We start from the raw sequence: 13,101 nt of genomic DNA, 5'->3' as shown, positions 1-13,101 counted from the left end.
TTTTATGTCTAAATCTTACCGATGAAAAATCGAAACGTCATTTTCCTTTATTTTTTTTTAAATCTTGGCTTCTTCAATAATACTTATTAGATTTTTTTTATAAATTTGAATTTCCACATCTTTAATTACGCGTCATTTTTTCTTTACCAATAAAAATGACTACTCCCATCCTAAGGAGTTAGTTGTGATTTTGTTTAAAGCGTTTCATCGTCCGGCTAAATCAACTTGAATCTGTCATCACAATGTTGGTCTTACTGCTTTCTGCATCAAGTTTCGATTGGCTTAAGGGCTCTTCAATGGCTAAATCCTTTCAGAAACAGTCATACCATGTCAGATAAAAATTTCCTATTAAATATTCACTTCTAAAAGAGTAATAACAAATAAGACATATCAAATCGAGATTCCCTATTAAATATTCCCTTCTTAAACAGTCATTTCAGATCGAAATTCCCAATAAAATATTCCCTTGTCAAACAATTACTGCTAATAAGCGGATATTTTGTACCATTCCTTTTGGAGATTCCATCCAAAAAGGGCGGTGTCGATTCAATTGACGAGGCGATGACCGACTTATAGTAATTATTTATTTCACATTCACTATCGGACATTATATATTTTACTTCTTCTCTTGGAAATTACATATTTCACATCAATTATCGGAAATTGTTTGTTTTAAATGCAGTATCGGAAATTATTTGTTGTATATCCACTCTCGGAAATTACATATTTCACATCCACTATCGGAAAATATTTGTTGTACATCCACTCTCGGAAATTATATATTTCACATGCACTACCGGAAATTATATATTTCACATGCACTATCGGAAATTATTTGTTTTGTATCGGAAATGTTGTGACGGGTCTTTTAAGGTTATCTGACTGGAGATTTCTACCTCGCTACCCTATATGCAACGTTTTTGATAATAAACTCTTAAATAATTTGATTTTTTTGAATAATCCTGTCTTGTCAATGTTTCTTCAATTCATATCACTACATGCCGATATTGTTTTTTTTTCTATCAGAAAAATAGATTGAATGTATTGATTTTTCCATTGAGATGAACATTTGTTAGTTATATATGAACTTGTGATATACGTATGAGTGGGGTAAGGGTGTGGTAGGTTTGAAGCAGTTCATGTTGAAATACATGAACATTTGTGATGACTGGGGTAAGGGTGTGGTATGGTTGAAGCAGTTCATGTTGAAATACATGAACATTTGTCACTGATAGTTGCGGTGTATTCTGTATTCTCCATTGTTGTAAAGGTGTGCTAAGTGTCGTGTAATTGAGTCTGGATATTTCTGCCTTGGAGCTAGAGTCTATAGATTGTGTTCGTCTGTCTGATTTCTGTCTGTCTATTTATAATGGCCTTATCACTTTGTCTGGCTATTTATTGAGTGCCTCATCACTTTGGCTATTTATGAGTGTCTATTTATTTTGTCTGGCTATCTATGAGGACCATCGTTTTGTCTGTCTATTTATGAGTGCCTGGTCATTTTTGTCTGGCTGTTTCTGTTTTACTATTCCACAACGTCTCATGTATTTTGTTAAAGCTATTTCCCCCTTTTTTTTCCCGATGTTGTTTATTGTGCCATATGATTCATTCCGCTTATATATTCAACAGTTTATTATTCTGTTTTCTTCGCTACTGACCCCTTTAAAAAAAGCTGATATAAACAGTGTGCTATTTTTAGATTTAAAACTTCACGTCCAAATACACTTTTTGCGCCAACAAATTATTTTTAAAAAATTACACAGACGGCTGAGTACTATAATAAACTGTCAATTTAAAAAAATACTTGTCAAAAAAAAAAAACATCGCTATGTAATTAACATGCGAATTATGTACGCAATTTATAATTATTTTATTTAAAAATTTGGCCAAAATTTAGTAAAGAAAGCTTCTAGTAAAGAAAAATACTTGAAAGTGGAAGTGTTATTTTTTTCTTCTAATTTTTTTTGCAACTCCTGATAGTCAATATTTACATATGAACATGAATGAAGCTTTTAATAGATCTACCCAGCTCTTTCTAATTTTGTGGCATTAATAAATATACATGAATCTAATGTCTCCGATAGTTTTATTTTATGGTCTGTTTACACGCTTTTAATTATCCTCAGCGCGTGCTAATCACCAAGTTATCTCGCTTGAGACAAATTGGCCAGATTTCTCTCGCAGCTCAGGGTAGATTATTTTTAATACATCATAAACCCCGGATGTTAGACAACATTCGTGGCTTATGAAGTCATTTTTTCCCCACGACGTGCATGCATGTGTTGTTAGAGATAATGGTGGTATTATGTGTTTATGTGCCTTGTGAATCGTGCAACTACTTCTCCACGAGTTAGTTATACCACTAACTGCGTGATATATATATATATATATATATATATATATATATATATATATATATATATATATATATATATATATATATATATATATATATATATATATATTTACATTTTGCTGTGGTTGTCTGAATGGAGCTGTGTTGTAAATATTTTCAGGAAAATTGGATTATGTTTTTTAATGCTTGAATAGCGCAACGTCCTTTAATAAAATGAAAATCAATAATAAAATCAATATTTTGAATTGAAGATTTTTTTATTTTTAATATTATATTGAAGGAAATAGTCTATTTGAGGAGGTATTTTTAAAATGTACTTTAGTGCTACATTTCAGTATATAGTCGTGTATATATATATATATATATATATATATATATATATATATATATATATATATATATATACACATACATTCTCGGGTATATATATATTATGTTTTTATTTGATTGTGTGATTGTTTGTAGTGGGCGATGAAGGTAACTAGTTGTAGCGAAGGGGGGGGGCGTTGTGGTGTGTTTGGATGAGGTGTGCAGATGGGCTGGCTACATTTACGTTAAGTTATGCATCACATGACCGTCGACAACCTCACCCAACCTGCTCTTAGTGCTACAAGAACACACCCCATCAATATCTAGCTCACACTAAGTACCTGCACGCTGATATCACTCATCGATTACCTATGAGCCCGATCCTCTTCGCCGGCAGAGCACCACTAGGTACAGTAGGAAATGTCAAGGCATTTTTTTTTTGTTTTCTTCCCTAAGGGCAAGTTTGTAATCAATACATACGAACTAAACACAATCCTGATTGTATTGTAGTCCCAGGGAGGGGTGTGATCGGCTTACCGTAGCTTTTTGTTACCGAGTTTTCTGTTTCGTCTGTTTCTTATTTTACTTTTATTTGTACAATGCATTAAACCAGAGGTCGGCAACTCGCGAGCCGCATGCGGCTCTTTTGACGTCCAGATGCGGCTCTCCAGCTCCTTGCACAAATATTAATAGTTATATAATTTCATTTTTACTGGACGGTGGGGTACGAGTTTACCCTGCGTTCAGTGGGATGGAAGATAAGCCTGGTGAGAACTAAGGGATAGAAGCGGAAGATGCAAGTTATTCAAACCGATATCCAAGCCAGTTAGTCGGCGTTTGCCGTGTTGAGGCCTGACTGGCTAATGGGAGACACCTCCTGAGTCGGTGATAAACGTAAAGAAAAAAATAAAAATTAGCAGCTTCTAAAGTGGATAGAGATAGTCCTAGTCTTGTGATTATTAATTTTACTATTCTGGCGAAACATGTCTGTTTTTATATGAATAAATATTATTTCATATTTACAGCTATTTATTTTAAATAACAAATTAACTTTATTTATCAAATACCGAATATTGAGCTAGAAATATTGTGGCTCTTTAAAAACTTTGAAAGTTTGTAAATTGTAACTTTTCGCTCTTGCATATCAAAGGGTTGCCGACGGGTTGCTGTGAGATTAGTTAATAATTGTATTTTTGCATTGATAAATGTAGGTATCTCTTAAATATTACTTGGTTTTGAAGAGGTTGGGCGACATTCTCATTTTAAATTTTAAACATAAAAACTATTTTCAAATGTGTGAATTTATCACCATGGACCGTGACAACATTGAATTCCATTGTCTTCACTTGTATAAATATTTTCTCTCGCTTAAATCACACCACATTCAATCTTTTCGTGGTTAAATTGTCTCCATTGGAATTCTCTCCCCTGAATCAGACAGTCTCGGGAAAGAAAAAAAAATAGTCTGGCAAAGTTTGTAGCATTTCTCTTGACAGACATGACCTTTCTCAACTTGTCGTCGTTTAAAAACCTGTCAATCACAGCCGTCCTGATCGATCGTATTGCTTATTTATTTCTCATTCGTGTCGTCGGTCTTGCATAATAGAAATAATTGTAGTGATGTGTGTGTCAGAGGATGAAAATTGTTGGTAAACATATTTGCTTGGCCAGTACAATGTTTCATTAACATTATATATCTATTACATTTTTTAAATTCTTTGAAAAAGCTTAGATGTAATACAAAATGCAATCAAGTAATTTTAAAATGCTAAATGCTATCAAGAAATAAAAGTTATATTCGCTGTAGAAACATCTCATCATTTGCTATGTATTCGTGTTTATATATTTTCTGAAAACTTCTAATCGCAGATTGTCTGTATTTTGTTTAACCTTTTTGTCTGATTAAATGTCTATCACTCAGCATAAACTATAGCTAGTACAGTTAATCAACATTTGGTACTTTTCTTTTACTCATACATAATCACAAGTATATATCGAAGATCATATATACCCTTTTGTGCCTTTCTTTTCTATTAGTGAAATCGTGATATTCGCCATTTATCTATGCCTGTTCTTTTTCTTAATAAACACATTATATAGAGACAATCAGTTTTAATTTTTTATTTTATTTTTTATTTTTTAAACAGTACCTTAAACAATATCGCAACATTAAAGTGTTATGCCGCTACATTCCCTACAAATTAAAATCATGCACAAGTTATACACAACATTCCGTATTGACGAATCCCTTCACCAAATGTAAATAAGTCTGTTCTCGGATGTATGTACCAATAACTTGATTAAAGTGACCTCTGCCCTTTTGCCTGTTCATGACCCGCCATCTCCTCTATAGAAGACTCCCTTGTAGTTAAGTTCAATAGTATCTTGCCAAAATGCAAATGTGAAGCATAGAAAATATTCATGTGTTGAGGCCGGCGGTGACTAGAATGGCGTAATAATTTCAAATGGTCGGGAACATTTACTTTACTCCCTGCCAAGTCGGGCTAGTTGATCCATGGTTTTTATACTAGAGCTAGGCTGAAAGAAGTCTGGCATGTTAAGTTGTATAGTATGGCTGTAGTTTGGATGGAAATGCTGAATGATTTGTCTTGGACACAATGTTATTCCACGATAATTTTTTGTTTTTATCATAGAATTGTTTTATTATTATATAGTGGGTGTTGTTTTATATGGGTGATTGCGTAGAATGGGGTTTTAATATGGTGGCTTTTTGTATAGGGTTACTGTCTCTTGTTGGTACCCAGAGCTGAGCGGATTTATTAGTACGTGTGGTCTCTTGCATAGTGTAGATGGTTTCCTTATTATTTCTTCCTTAGTTTGGATGGTTTCCTTATTATTTCTTGCACAGATTGGGTGGTTTCTTGCATATAGTGGGTGGTTTCTTTGTGGTTTCTTGCATACAGTCGGTGGTTTCTTTGTGGTTTCTTGCATGCAGTCGGTGGTTTCTTTGTGGTTTCTTGCATACAGTGAGTGGTTTCTTTGTGGTTTCTTGCATACAGTCGGTGGTTTCTTTGTGGTTTTTTTTACACAGATTGGGTGGTTTCTTCGTGGTTTCTTGCATACAATGGGTTATTTCACTATAGTTTCTCGCATAGACCGGGAGGTTCCGTATGGTATTGAGCTGCTTTCATCTTATTCAATGAAACTCGATTTGTATTAAACACTCGCCCGGTCTTTATCGCCCTTTGTTAATCTTAATAAATGTCATTGTAATATGAATTCATTTTTAATTAACTAAACATGTTTTTTTTAATAAAATGTATTTATTTTCAGCTTCAAGTGCCATTGGTGATATGCAGCGAATGAGAGACGCATATCCTTTTAAAATCATTTTCGTTTACATTTTTAACGCATCGAATTAATGTGTGTTGGCATTTTTTTTTAAAATCATATGCTGTACATTTTACAATCAGATTATTGGAAATATAACACAAAGCATCGCTTTCTATTACATTTGACAATAGAATTAGACGTTGATTATATGTTAGTTTCTAAATGTTATCCGTTACGATAACAATAACAATCCTGGTTTTACCTGTAAAACAGTAAACTTTTCATCTGCAGATGTAGGTGCTAGATATTCAATATTCACTTTAGACAGAAGTTTTTCATAATAGAATTCTAGATTCATCAATATTTTCCAGTAACTATTCAGGTTTTCATAACTTAAAAAAATAATTATATTCCTCATAATTTTCACCAACTTTGTACTTGCATCCTGAAAACTACCAATTTTGTTCTGGGAAACTGTAGATTTAAAATGATTTATAATTTGACTCAATGTCTATAACCACAACCAGGTCTAATTTCCTTAACCCCGGCCACTTGGTCAAGGAAACTAAATTGAAATGATCTTATAATTTGACAAAATGCCTCTCACCAGGTCTAAATTAGAGTTCCTTAACCCCAATCACTTAGCCAAGGAAACTAAATCTAAAATGATCGTATAATTTGACCCAAAGCTTATAACCAGGTCTAAGTTAGAGTTCCTTAACCCCGAGCACTTGGTTGCTGGAACTCTTCCAGTCGGCGTCCCCTGACGACGGTACCCTGGAGGAGAATCGTGTGGTCAGTCTCATGCAGCGGATCAACACCACCATCACAACCTCCGTCATCTGCCAGAAACTTAAGGTATGTCCGCACATTTCTAACACCAGCATTACAACCTCCGTCATCTGCCAGAAACTTAAGGTATGTCCGCACATTTCTAACACCACCATCACAACCTCCGTCATCTGCCAGAAACTTAAGGTATGTCCGCACATTTCTAACACCCGCACATTTCTAACACCACCATCACAACCTCCGTCATCTGCCAGAAACTCAAGGTATGTCCGCACATTTCTAACACCCGCACATTTCTAACACCACCATCACAACCTCCGTCATCTGCCAGAAACTCAAGGTATGTCCGCACATTTCTAACACCCGCACATTTCTAACACCACCATCACAACCTCCGTCACCTGCCAGAAACTCAAGGTATGTCCGCACATTTCTAACACCCGCACATTTCTAACACCACCATCACAACCTCCGTCACCTGCCAGAAACTCAAGGTATGTCCGCACATTTCTAACACCCGCACATTTCTAACACCACCATCACAACCTCCGTCATCTGCCAGAAACTCAAGGTATGTCCGCACATTTCTAACACCCGCACATTTCTAACACCACCATCACAACCTCCGTCATCTGCCAGAAACTCAAGGTATGTCCGCACATTTCTAACACCCGCACATTTCTAACACCACCATCACAACCTCCGTCATCTGCCAGAAACTCAAGGTATGTCCGCACATTTCTAACACCACCATCACAACCTCCGTCATCTGCCAGAAACTCAAGGTATGTCCGCACATTTCTAACACCCGCACATTTCTAACACCACCATCACAACCTCCGTCATCTGCCAGAAACTCAAGGTATGTCCGCACATTTCTAACACCACCATCACAACCTCCGTCATCTGCCAGAAACTCAAGGTATGTCCGCACATTTCTAACACCCGCACATTTCTAACACCACCACCACAACCTCCGTCATCTGCCAGAAACTCAAGGTATGTCCGCACATTTCTAACACCCGCACATTTCTAACACCACCATCACAACCTCCGTCATCTGCCAGAAACTCAAGGTATGTCCGCACATTTCTAACACCCGCACATTTCTAACACCACCATCACAACCTCCGTCATCTGCCAGAAACTCAAGGTATGTCCGCACATTTCTAACACCACCATCACAACCTCCGTCATCTGCCAGAAACTCAAGGTACGTCCGCACATTTCTAACACCACCATCAACACCTCCGTCATCTGCCAGAAACTCAAGGTATGTCCGCACATTTCTAACACCACCATCACAACCTCCGTCATCTGCCAGAAACTCAAGGTATGTCCGCACATTTCTAACACCACCATCAACACCTCCGTCATCTGCCAGAAACTCAAGGTATGTCCGCACATTTCTAACACCACCATCAACACCTCCGTCATCTGCCAGAAACTCAAGGTATGTCCGCACATTTCTAACACCACCATCAACACCTCCGTCATCTGCCAGAAACTCAAGGTATGTCCGCACATTTCTAACACCCGCACATTTCTAACACACGCACATTTCTAACACCACCATCACAACCTCCGTCATTTGCCAGAAACTCAAGGTATGTCCGCACATTTCTAACACCACCATCAACACCTCCGTCATCTGCCAGAAACTCAAGGTATGTCCGCACATTTCTAACACCAGCATCACAACCTCCGTCATCTGCCAGAAACTCAAGGTATGTCCGCACATTTCTAACACCACCATCAACACCTCCGTCATCTGCCAGAAACTCAAGGTATGTCCGCACATTTCTAACACCACCATCACAACTTCCGTCATCTGCCAGAAACTCAAGGTATGTCCGCACATTTCTAACACCACCATCACAACCTCCGTCATCTGCCAGAAACTCAAGGTATGTCCGCACATTTCTAACACCCGCACATTTCTAACACCCGCACATTTCTAACACCACCATCACAACCTCCGTCATCTGCCAGAAACTCAAGGTATGTCCGCACATTTCTAACACCACCATCAACACCTCCGTCATCTGCCAGAAACTCAAGGTATGTCCGCACATTTCTAACACCACCATCACAACCTCCGTCATCTGCCAGAAACTCAAGGTATGTCCGCACATTTCTAACACCCGCACATTTCTAACACCCGCACATTTCTAACACCACCATCACAACCTCCGTCATCTGCCAGAAACTCAAGGTATGTCCGCACATTTCTAACACCCGCACATTTCTAACAATCAGAAGTTATAACTCTGTATCATGGTTTAGAATACCAAAGTATAAAATGGCAGTTTTGGATGAAGTAACTATTGCGTGAGTTGTGAGTAACGTATATACATATGTATATATATATATATATATATATATATATATATATATATATATATATATATATATATATATATATACATAAAAACTCTATATATATATAAACTCTAATTTAAGTAGATTGCTATAAATTATTTTCTTAAATTCTTTCTTTTAATACGAACGTTTTGCTTTTGGACATTTGATACAACTAAGATGAAATTTTTCAAAAAGAAATTAGTTTTCTTGTACTTAATGTTGTTGAGGTGACTGACTTCAAACATCTTAACTTTGTAATTCAACCCCCCATCCCCTCCTCACCCTACCCTCAATGCTTTAATTTTCTCAAAATAGCTTGACATTTTCACTTCATCTTACTTGTGTGCCCACCAATAAATTTCACGTCCAGATGTAATGTATGTCCCTGTCTCCACGTCTCTAAGCTGGGTGTGCTAAGTTAAAGATAGCGCTGCATTCTTTTTTTTTTTTTAATTGGATCGATTTAAAGAACGGCACAACTCTATCGGGGGAGACAAAATGGATGCAGTCCCTTTATGCCAAGCACGGAGGCAGAAATTAGGAATTAAAAATGTATACGGAGTGGACCGAGTCACCCTGTGTTTGCTCTGATTGTTTGTTTTTTAATTACATAGCAACCGAATTATGTTGTTTCTTCCACACGTCGTTAAAAGCTAGGGAATTTTTTAATTAATTAGATAATTCATTTTTAAATTGATATCCTTTTTATAAGGATATCCCCGTACAAACTCAAGATATATATATATATATATATATATATATATATATATATATATATATATATATATATGTGTGTGTGTGTGTGTGTGTGTGTGTGTATGCCGCATTTATCCAAATGTAAAGCCCCCATGCGGATCCAGAACGTCTAGTAGCTGACCAATGTATGGGGTAGATAGCTGGCATATGTATGGGGTAGATAACTGACCAATACACCACCGGAAATAGGCAGGAGTTTTCGAATCTCCAGGTTTCTATTGATTGGTCGACCTGACATTTGGTTTACTCGGTCACGTGACACGATGACCATATAAGGGCAGGCGGTCGGGTCAGTCTGTAAGATGGTAGCTGTTGTGGGGGGGGGGGGGGGGGGGAAGGAATCCTTCCATGACGTCCCGAGATCAAAATAACTGGGGCTATGGGAGGGGGTGCGTCCCATAATTTCATGGAGCGTGACCTTTACTGAAAATCCTATGACTATAATATGGAGTGTATCCTTACTTCTATTGACGTCCCATGATAAAAATAACTGGGATTGTATCCTTTGTTGACGTCCCCTGCTTAGAAGAATCACTAAAGGGTTACCCTCATTTGACGTCCCATAGTGAAAAGTAGTGGAATGGTAAGTTTTACCGACGTCCCATGATAAAAAGAATCACCAAGGGGTTACCCTGGTCTGACGTCCAAAGAATCACTAAGGGGTTACCCTCGTCTGACGCCCCATGAAAAAAAGAATCACAAAGGGGTTACCCTGGTCTGACGTTCAAAGAATCACCAAGGGGTTACCCTCGACTGACGTCCAAAGAATCACTAAGGGGTTACCCTCGTCTGACGTCCAAAGAATCACCAAGGGGTTACCCTCGACTGACGTCCAAAGAATCACTAAGGGGTTACCCTCGTCTGACGTCCAAAGAATCACCAAGGGGTTACCCTCGACTGACGTCCAAAGAATCACTAAGGGGTTACCCTCGTCTAACGTCCCATGATAAAAAGAATCACTAAGGGGTTACCCTCGTCTAACGTCCCATGATAAAAAGAATCACTAAGGGGTTACCCTCGTCTGACGTCCCATGATAAAAAGAATCACTAAGGGGTTACCCTCGTCTGACGTCCCATGATAAAAAGAATCACTAAGGGGTTACCCTCGTCTGACGTCCCATGATAAAAAGAATCACTAAGGGGTTACCCTCGTCTGACGTCCCATGATAAAAAGAATCACTAAGGTGTTACCCTCGTCTGACGTCCAAAGAATCACTAAGGTGTTACCCTCGTCTGACGTCCCATGATAAAAAGAATCACTAAGGGGTTACCCTCGTCTGACGTCCAAAGAATCACCAAGGGGTTACCCTCGACTGACGTCCAAAGAATCACCAAGGGGTTACCCTCGTCTGACGTCCCATGATAAAAAGAATCACTAAGGGGTTACCCTCGTCTGACGTCCCATGATAAAAAGAATCACCAAGGGGTTACCCTCGTCTAACGTCCCATGTGACGTGACCGAGAAAAACTCTGGTGACAGGCCAATGTCTGGCTTCACATTAAGAGGATTGGTTTAGGGAGGGGTGGGGGGGGTGATTGTGGCGGGGAATAGTACTTTTTAGTCGGTCTTGTTGAAGGGGACATTTGTTAAGGTCAGAATCAAAGGTCGGGCGGAAGTCTTTAAGACGGGCGACAAAAAAAAAAAAGAAAATCAGTTCGATTTTTTTTTTAAATTATCGTTATTGAGTGGAGGATTGCTTTCTTTTTGTTGGTCAAGTTTAGAATACAGTTTCGTATCTCCGTGTCATTATTGTGTTCTGTTTTTTTTTTTCAGCCTAGTAAAGGTCATGCACGTTTAGAAATGATAGTGTATAGCTCAATGTTATTACGTAACTTGTTTTGTTTTTTGTTTTTGTTTTGAGTTGTAACACTCCTTTCACATACACAACAATACAAAACAGTCGGAAATATTTCACGCTGCAAAATGTCGAATTAGCGAAGATATGTTGACTAAGTTATTGAGAGAAAGTTAACTTTTATTTGTTGACTAAGTAATTGAGAAAAAAATGACTTTTTTTTTGTTTACCAAATTATTGAGAGAAAGTTGACTTTTATTTGTTGACCAAGTTATTGAGAGAAAGTTAACTTTTATTTGTTGACTAAGTAATTGAGAAAAAAATGACTTTTTTTTTGTTTACCAAATTATTGAGAGAAAGTTGACTTTTATTTGTTGACCAAGTTATTGAGAGAAAGTTAACTTTTATTTGTTGACTAAGTAATTGAGAAAAAAATGACTTTTTTTTGTTTACCAAATTATTGAGAGAAAGTTGACTTTTATTTGTTGACCAAGTTATTGAGAGAAAGTTAACTTTTATTTGCTGACAGAGTTTTAGATCAGTGGCTTTTATTTTAATTGTTTTTTTTTCTCATTGCCCATTTTACCAATCAACTGTACGTCTAACTCAATATTAATGTGAGAAGTTCGGTAGAAAAAAAGGTGTATGGGTTAGTTGTTTTTTTTTAACGATTTCACATACCCCTAGGCTATGTACTGATGTTTGATAAGGGTTGGGGGGGGGAGGCAGACGATAGGGTTTAATTTATCACCTTAGTTTTGGGTAACATAGAAAACTGGAGGGGGGAAAAATCGAATAATTCCAAAAAACTTTTTTTTTTAAAGACGTATTGCGAAGGCTTATTACACAGCCATATAAGCATATAGGAAAAGAACAGATTATTTTCCACTCTCTCATATTTCTTAATTAAGTAGATTAATTAGCATGACTATCTTTCAGTGCCTGAGAATTAATTATCTATCTATAATATAAGCGGGCTGTGTCTGTCCTTCCTTCCTTCCTTCCGTCCGTCATCGCTATAGATTTTGGGACTATAAAAGTAAACATTCGCACCATACTGTGCTTTTCAGTGCACCGCAGTGTCTTATTATAAGTAATAGAGTAGGGTTTGTTTATATAGCGACATAGAGCTATTTTATAATTGCCACTGTGTTTACTCTTTTGCATAACTTAAAGAAAATATTAAATACACGCACATTGCTAAAACATATTAAAAGGATCAATGTCCAATATCATTTTCGTTTATATTCCTAGAAAAAGTGGATACATTTTAATAACATAATAACAGTACGGTAGAAAAAATCAAATTAATTTAACTCTTTTCTAACTTTGACAATGGAGGTAATTTAAAAAATACATTAAACTCACGCTAATAAAAAATGTGAATGCAAATATACGTTCGTCATAGAAGGAATTAGTGTTGCAATAATATAA

General features: G+C 37.0%; 1 protein-coding gene across 1 annotated transcript in view; it reads left to right on the top strand.

Annotated features, from left to right (window-relative positions):
• Positions 1–13,101, top strand: part of LOC131928797 (inactive phospholipase C-like protein 2) — a 98,883-nt gene that overhangs the window by 34,037 nt on the left and 51,745 nt on the right. Inside the window, exons 3-4 of the mRNA XM_059284925.1 lie at positions 5,960–5,999; positions 6,691–6,817. Coding sequence (XP_059140908.1) covers positions 5,960–5,999; positions 6,691–6,817 — 167 coding nt within the window. The remainder of the gene's footprint in view (positions 1–5,959; positions 6,000–6,690; positions 6,818–13,101) is intronic.

The sequence above is a fragment of the Physella acuta genome, unplaced genomic scaffold (assembly GCF_028476545.2).
Source record: "Physella acuta isolate Inbredline_101_S28 unplaced genomic scaffold, ASM2847654v3 ptg001550l, whole genome shotgun sequence".
In the NCBI taxonomy this organism is placed as follows: domain Eukaryota; kingdom Metazoa; phylum Mollusca; class Gastropoda; family Physidae; genus Physella; species Physella acuta.
Note: the sequence above shows the minus strand (reverse complement) of the source record. Positions and strands in the feature narration are given on the sequence as shown.